The following is a 7,460-nucleotide window of genomic DNA, read 5'->3' as shown; positions in this document are numbered from 1 at the left end:
GCCCCGGCCCAAGACGGTCGGACCCGGTTTTCTCGGAGCGGCGGGATCAGAGACGCGAGCCCGCCGAATTGCAGACGTGAGGTCGGGCACAGCTGGAGGGCGGCGGAGCCGTCGCGGCCACATCCGGGGCGACGCGCCTGAGTCACCCCACCCCCGCTCGCGTCCGCCTGTGCAGCCAGTCCGCCCGGTCTCTCCAGCCCGAGACTCGGCTCCCACCGCCACCCGAGCCGCAAGAGCCCGCGGGGGCGGGGCGTCCAGGGGCGGGGCTGTCCCTTAAAGGGCCCCGGCCGCTGCTCTTAGGCCACTTCCTGGGGGCGGAGAGGAAGCGGCAGCCGCGACACCCGGCGTGAGGCGGTGGAGGCTGAGTCTCGAGACTCCCGGTTGCTCCTTCAGAGCTCTCCTCTGACACTCCCAGTTCGGACTGAGCGCTCATCGTCGCCCCCCAGCCGGTACCGGGAGGCTCCGCCATCCGATCCCAGCAGCTCCGCCTCCATCTCCTGGGATCCGCGCCCGGAGCCAGATCAGGCCTCTGACTGGCCCCCAGACCCCTGCGCGGACTTGTCCACGGCGACCGCGATCTGCTGGGCTCTTCAAAGAGTCTGCCGGTGCTCGCCACCGTCACCTGCTGGTTGGATTCCGGAAACCCACTGTCTGGAGACCGCAGAAAATACTCGCTGACCACCCAGAATCGGATACGTCCGGACGGAAGGATCCCTTCCTCACTCTGGCTGGCCTCTGCTCTTTTCACCTCTTCTCTTGGGGATTTCTGTGCCCTGAAGCCAGCCCCCAATCTACCACTGAAGTAGCTGGGGTGAGCCCCAAACCTTACTACCTTGTGCTCCAACCTGTGCCTCCACCCCAGCGAGTCTGAAAGCTACCACCCAATTCTGCACATCCCCAGGAAGTTCTGCTTTTTCTTCTCTTTCGGTGTCTTCTGTACTTCCCAAAATTTCCCCTCCTCCTGAGCCCTCTTCTCCCCCCTCCTTTGGGGGCCCCGTGACCCTGAATGTGGGGGGCACACTATATTCTACCACTTTGGAGACCCTGACCCGCTTCCCAGACTCCATGCTGGGAGCCATGTTTAGGGCTGGCACGCCCATGTCCCCCAACCTCAATCCCCAAGGAGGTGGCCACTACTTCATCGACCGGGATGGCAAGGCCTTCCGGCACATCCTCAATTTCTTGCGGCTGGGCCGCCTGGACCTACCCCGTGGCTATGGAGAGACAGCACTTCTCAGGGCAGAGGCTGACTTCTACCAGATCCAGCCCCTCCTGGACGCTCTGCGGGAACTGGAGGCCTCTCGGGGGACCACTGCACCCACAGCTGCCCTGCTCCACGCAGATGTAGATGTCAGCCCTCGCCTGGTGCACTTCTCTGCTCGCCAGGGCCCACACCACTATGAGCTGAGCTCAGTCCCCGTGGACACCTTCCGAGCCAACCTCTTCTGCACTGACCCAGAGTGTCTGGGTGCTCTGCGAGCCCGATTTGGTGTGGCCAGTGCGGACAGGGCAGAAGGAGGCCCACATTTTCGCCTGGAGTGGGCCCCCCGTCCCGCAGAACTCCCAGAAGTGGAATATGGGAGACTGGGGCTGCAGCCGTTATGGACTGGGGGGCCAGGAGAGCCACGGGAGGTGGTAGGCACGCCGAGCTTCCTGGAAGAGGTGCTGCGGGTGGCTCTGGAGCATGGCTTCCGTCTAGACTCTGTCTTCCCTGACCCTGAAGACCTGCTCAACTCCCGATCCCTGCGCTTTGTCCGGCACTGAGGATGTTATCCTCAGTTTGATTGTGGGGAGGAAAGGGGATGGGGCAGCTAACAGGGGAAAGCTCCTCTGAAGCCTCTTTCCAGCTCTGCCTGAAGAGCTATGAGAGTCAGGGGTTCCACTGCACCTGACTGGAGCCTGGACGTGGGCAGGAATTCCCCAGCCCAGAGCCCACCAAGGGCTTACAAGTGATCCAGAGGGTCTGGACTGGTGCTGGGAGGGGCAAGGAAGGTTCTAATGGCTTGTTCTCATCTAAGGCTGGGGACTTCCAGTCTCTTCTTGGTTGGAGCTGAGTATTCAGGGGTCTAGAAAAGCAGAGAACCCTTCTTTGTCCAGGCTAGGTCTGGCAGAACCCTGGAGGGATGCTGAGGTCTGGGAGAAAGGGGGGAACTTTGCATTGCCCCAGTGTGTTCTTCTGGATCATGGATCAGTGTGGTCTTCTGGATCACTCTTCTGAAGCTGAGTGGCCTGACCAATGAGAGGCCAGAATGCTCTAGAGCATGGAAAGAAGGTTTCTTGGAACATGAAAAGAGGTCCCAGTCAGGCTCGGTGGCTCAGCCTGTAATCCTGCGCTTTGGGAGGCTGAGGTGAGTGGATTGCCAGAGCCCACGGGTTCGAGACCTGCCTAGGCAACTTGGCGAGACCTCATCTCTACAACAAATCAAAAAATTAGCCGGGCGTGGTAGCGCGCGCCTGTAGTTCCAGCTACTTGGAAGGCCGAGGCAGAAGGATCACTGGAGCCCAGCAGGTCGAGGCTGCAGTGACCAGGAGTGGCCACTGCACTCCAGTCTGGGCGACAGAGTGAGACTCCAACTCAAAAAAGAAAGAAAGAAAGAAAGAGATCCCAAGCCACCTACTGAGGGAGACAGAATGGCCACACCCTACCCTAGGTTGGCATAAGGGAGCTAGGAGAGTCTCTACAGCAATGGGGCTGGAGCACCCTTCTGTAATTCCAAGTATTTTGAAGGATCCCATATTGATGGGGAGGTGGATGGTATCTTTTTGAGTTCTGGCCTTTCTTTATGTTTGTGTGATGCCAGCCAGCATGTCTGACGGATGTGTGGGTCCCTGGCATCCTGGCTTCCATCTGTGTTGCTGACTGTGGTGCTGGTCTTTCTGTGATTTCTGCATGTCCAGGCCTGTTTGGGGTTGCCCAGCGACTGTTTTGGCACAGGGTGTGTCTGTGGTATGTGTGAGTCGATTGACAATTAGCAGTTTAATCACAGGGTGTGTGTGAGTGTGTGTGTTTATATGCATGCATTCGCACACATCACCACTAGGCAGGAGTGGCCTGTTGGGGTTTGAGTCACTGAGATCTTCCTGGTGAGAGAGGCAGGAGAAGTCACTGGGCCTAGCTGGGCCTGAGGCCTGTATGGAACTCTTAGTTGCTGAGGCAACCATGGGTCTGTTGCTAGGAGATAACTGGGGAAGGCCCAAGGCCGCCCAGGGCAGAGAGACTGGATGAAGTGTTTGGGAGAGTGGGGGAGGATATGGGAAGGGATGGAATTTCCGGGTCTCTGAGTACATGGGATATTCATGCACAACTTCCTCACTTGGGATGTCATTATTTCTCACTGATCATGATTTACAAGAAGAAAAATAAAATTGTTTTTGGAATCACGAACTTGTAAAAGCTGCTGAGGACTGGGTTCGGGGAGCTTTCCCTCGCAACAGATGCCCTGCTTTCTCTGCCCATCTCCTGCTAGAGATGTCTTCTCACCCCTAGTTCCTTGGGCCCCAGCTTTACCCCAGCCAAGAATGGAACAGTGGCATTATTCTGGAACACTCTAGAACTTCCAGACAAAGGGCTAGAGCCAGGGTCAGAGAGCATTCCAAGGCCTTCCCAGCCCAGATGGGGCCAGCTCCTACCCCACCCCACAGTGGTCCTCATGTGGATGCTGGCACTAGGTGGGATTTTCCTGGCAGCCGCTAAGGCCTGTGTCTTCTGCCGCCTCCCAGCCCGCGACTTGTCAGGCCGCCTAGCTCGGCTCTGTAGCCAGGTAGAGGTCAAGCGGAAGGAATGTGAGGCCATCCCAGACTTCTCAGCCTTTGCCTTAGGTAAGACCAGATATCCAGGAACAGACCAGAAGCAATCATCCTTGCACCCCAAGAGGGCAGCATGTAACCTCCCAGCTGTGCCCTCAGCCATTGCCTCACTCCACTCCCCTCTCTGGACACACTGGCTTCTCCCTCTAAGAGAGCTCCACATGCCAGAAAAGTCAGAAGAAACCCCAGAACCTCTGTCTGGGCTGATGAGGAAATCACTGGTCCTTGCCCATCTCCACAGATGAGGTGTCCATGAACAAAGTCACAGAGAAGACTCACAGAGTCCTGAGGGTCATGGGTGAGGTCAAGGGGAAGGCATGACCTGGGGGCTTCGGAGGACACCAAGGAGAGGGCTGGGGAGGCAGGGAAGGGCGAAAGGCAGGTGAAGACCGGAGGGCTGATCAGGGAGGGGCTGGGTGAAGGGGGCGGGGTGAACTGGTACAGTTGAGGCCCAGGGCAACATAGCTACTCTCTGCCTCCCCAGAGATCAAAAAGGCTTTCTCCTCACTCCCTTCATATTGGCAATGGCTTCAAAAGACCAAGCTGCCTGAGTACACCAAGGAAGGTACTGGCCCAGGAGGGCAGCAAGGGGGGCCTGGGGTCTCAGGCACTGGGGTGTGTGGATGAGCAGCTCATCCGCCCCACCCCTTCTGGCTTCCATTTCAGCTCTCTGTGCTCCCACTTGCCGTGAGTAGAAAAGGAAAGGGTTAGCAAGGACTTGGGGCCTCCGGGGTGCCTGGGAGAGTCTGGCAGCTGCGGGGAGGAAGCTGGGTACCTGGAAGAGTGGAGGCCGGGGCTCTCCTCCTCCCCAGCACTGCTCCTGTTGTCTCCTGCAGGGGGCAGCACCATCCTGTACAACTGCTCCACCTGCGAGGGCACCGAGGTGTCCTGCTGGCCCCGAAAGCGCTGCTTCCCAGGTCCTTTCTCCACGCCCCGCCCCGCCCCGCCTGGGTCCTCGAGCCTTTAGGCTCCGCCCCCATCGGTGGGTGTGGCCCCCGGGATCACTCACTGCCTCCTGGCTCCCCTGCAGGAAGTCACGATCTTTGGGAAGCCAGGATCCTGCTCCTCTCTGTCTTCGGTACTGTCCTGCTTCTGGGTGTTCTGAGCCTCCAGGTGGAGTGAGTTGCGGGATAAGGGCAGAAAGCCTAGCCTCTGCACCTCCTACCCTACCCAGCGCCTTCCACTGCTCATTCCTCCCCAACCCCCTTCCTGTCCTTTCCAGTCTATCGCCCTTAGGCCTTCCATCCTGTTTTCTCTCAGGTTCTGCTACCTCCAAGCAAAAAGTGACTTGTGAAGATGCTGACAACCACCCAGCCTCCAGCTCTAAGGGGTGTGTACTCAACTTTCACACATCCCTTGAGGAGACAACCAGCCAGCCCCTTAGTCCCAGCCCCAAAGACTCACTCAGTCTTCCAGGCCCTAAAGCCCAGACATCCCTGCTTCTGTTTGGTGGATGATGAAACAAAACAAAACAAAACAAAAAAAGACTCCCCATGATCCCTCCAGGAACCCAGCCACCCACAGCTGGAAAATTCCTCCCCTCCAGCCCTCAACCAATCAGACAGAGCCATCAAAAAACGATGCCAGGAAAATATCTACAGAAGGAAAGAATTCCCTACAAGTACAACCACCACTCCCACACCCCCTTCTGCCTGTTCCGGGAAAGCGGGGGCTGTCTGCCCCAAAAGCTACCCTATGACTGATTGGGAATCCGGGAATGTGTGTTCTGGAAAACTACCTCCCTCTGGAGTGAGACCACATCAGTCAGTCCGCTGGCATCCTCTCCCTCAATTGTTTTAATTCTGTGAAACCCTGGTCTCCCTAGGAGGCCTCCTTCCTGCCAGGCCCAACTAAACCAGCTGTCCATGACCTCCACCCCTGCCTGGTCTCTGTCTACAACTTGGCAGGGAAGAGGGAGGATGGGAGCTTCTCAGATGGGGTTGACCTTGCACCTCAGTAGACATTCACCAACATCTGGAGGCATTTTGTATTGCTTTGACGGAGGCCGATGTGCTCCTAGCATCTAGTGTGTAGGGCCACGGATGCTGCTAAACATTCTACAATGCACAGGAAAGTCCCCCACAACAAATCATTATCTGTTCAAAATGTTATAGTGCATGATTGAAAAACCCTGAAGTTTGACTCCTGCCTATGAGGAGTTTTTGATTTGGGGATGGGACGTGGGATATGAGACAGGAAAAGAGAGGCCTGTCACCAACCACAGGTTCCAGTCCAAGCACCTAGGCCTGGAAGGGATCCCAGCCCTTACCTAGTACAGTGATTTTCAAACTGGGTACCTCAAGGCTCCAGGGCAAGGGCTCTCAACTAGCTGCACACCAGAGTCACCTGGGCAACTTTGAAACTACCCAGGTTGGGCCCCACCTCCAGAGATTCTGAATTAAGTGGTCTCATATGGGACCTTGATTAGTGTAACCTCCAGCCAGTGCTAGAACCACTGTTCCGGGGGTTGCCCATAGAGATCATGGGGATGGGAAGAGGAACTCCCACTTCTTCTATGAGAGTACCTCTCTGTTTTATACATTCTAGTCCAATCCCTTCACTTTACACGTGAAAAAAAATGAGACCCAGAGATCACATAAGAACATACAACTTGTCCAAAATCATACAACAACTCATTCATCCATTCACTTGACAAAAACATAGTGAGTGCCTGCCAGCGGCCAGGTAGCCTCACTGCCTGAGAATAGGATAAGAAGTCACACCTGCTGACTGCCCGGGCACAGCTCTCCTATGGACCTCAGGAGCTGCCTGTGCCGTCGCCTGCTGTACCCTCTTTCCTGGCTCGATGTAAGTCAATGTTTCCCATTCTTTTTTTTTTTTTTGAGTTGGAGTCTCATTCTGTCACCCAAACTGGAGTGCAGTGGCCGCTCCCGGCCACTGCAGCCTCAACCTGCTGGGCTCCGGCGATCCTTCCGCCTCAGCCTTCCAAGTGGCTGGAACTACAGATGTGCGCTACCACGCCCGGCTAATTTTTTAATTTTTATTGTAGAGATGAGGGTTCGCCAAGTTGTCCAGGCGGGTCTCGAATCTGCAGGCTCAGGCAATCCCTTCACCTCAGCCTCCCAAAGCGTGGGATTACAGGCTGAGCCACTGAGCCCGGCCACCCATTCTTGAAGGACCTCTGTCTTGTGTCCCCTCCTCCTGCCCCTAGCCCCCTGGCCACCCCAGAGCCCTGTAATAGTGGACAGTTTTCCATATGTGCTATCTGACTCTGCCTGCTCCCTTTGAGTTTCACCCTTAGCAGCCAGACTGCTCTTCCTAAAACTCTATACTGCTCACACTCTTCTGTCCAGCATCAAATGATGATTAAGAACATGGGCTTGGCTGAGTTTGGTGGCTCAGCCTATAATCCCAACACTTTGGGAAGCCGAGATGAGTGGATTGCCTGAGTCAGCGGGTTCGAGACCAGTCCAGGCACCTTGGTGAGACCTCATCTCTACAGTAAAATCAAAAAATTAGCTGGGTGTGGTAGCACGCACCTGTAGTTCCAACTACTTGGAAGGCTGAGGCAGAGGGATCACCGAAGCCTAGCAGGTCGACACTGGAGTGGTCGTGAGCGTGCCACTGCACTCCAGCCTAGGCAATAGAGTGAAACTCCAACTCACAAAAAAAAAAAAAAAAAAAAAAAAAAA

General features: G+C 56.1%; 2 protein-coding genes across 3 annotated transcripts; both read left to right on the top strand.

Annotated features, from left to right (window-relative positions):
* The first annotated feature begins 408 nt into the window (after positions 1 to 408).
* KCTD11 (potassium channel tetramerization domain containing 11) lies at positions 409 to 1,934 on the top strand. Its single transcript, XM_008060906.1, has one exon. It carries the CDS (start codon positions 1,066 to 1,068, stop codon positions 1,762 to 1,764), a length of 699 nt encoding a protein of 232 aa, XP_008059097.1. The 5' UTR covers positions 409 to 1,065; the 3' UTR covers positions 1,765 to 1,934.
* Positions 1,935 to 3,635: 1,701 nt separating this feature from the next.
* TMEM95 (transmembrane protein 95) lies at positions 3,636 to 5,165 on the top strand. 2 transcript variants are annotated; one of them, XM_008060905.1, is made up of 7 exons: positions 3,636 to 3,819; positions 4,049 to 4,105; positions 4,292 to 4,372; positions 4,474 to 4,494; positions 4,644 to 4,724; positions 4,838 to 4,925; positions 5,068 to 5,165. In XM_008060905.1, exons 1-7 carry the CDS (start codon positions 3,651 to 3,653, stop codon positions 5,099 to 5,101), a joined length of 531 nt encoding a protein of 176 aa, XP_008059096.1. In that variant the 5' UTR covers positions 3,636 to 3,650; the 3' UTR covers positions 5,102 to 5,165. The 2 variants fall into 2 exon arrangements, with proteins under 2 accessions (XP_008059096.1, XP_021569528.1); XM_021713853.1 differs by having other exon boundaries at positions 3,651 to 3,819; positions 4,846 to 4,925; positions 5,068 to 5,094.
* Positions 5,166 to 7,460: the final 2,295 nt, after the last annotated feature.

Source organism: Carlito syrichta, unplaced genomic scaffold, assembly GCF_000164805.1.
Source record: "Carlito syrichta isolate Samal-C Ts95f unplaced genomic scaffold, Tarsius_syrichta-2.0.1 Scaffold304770, whole genome shotgun sequence".
NCBI classification, from domain to species: Eukaryota; Metazoa; Chordata; class Mammalia; order Primates; family Tarsiidae; genus Carlito; species Carlito syrichta.
The sequence above is the reverse complement of the archived record's forward strand: the minus strand, read 5'-3'. Positions and strand labels throughout refer to the sequence as shown.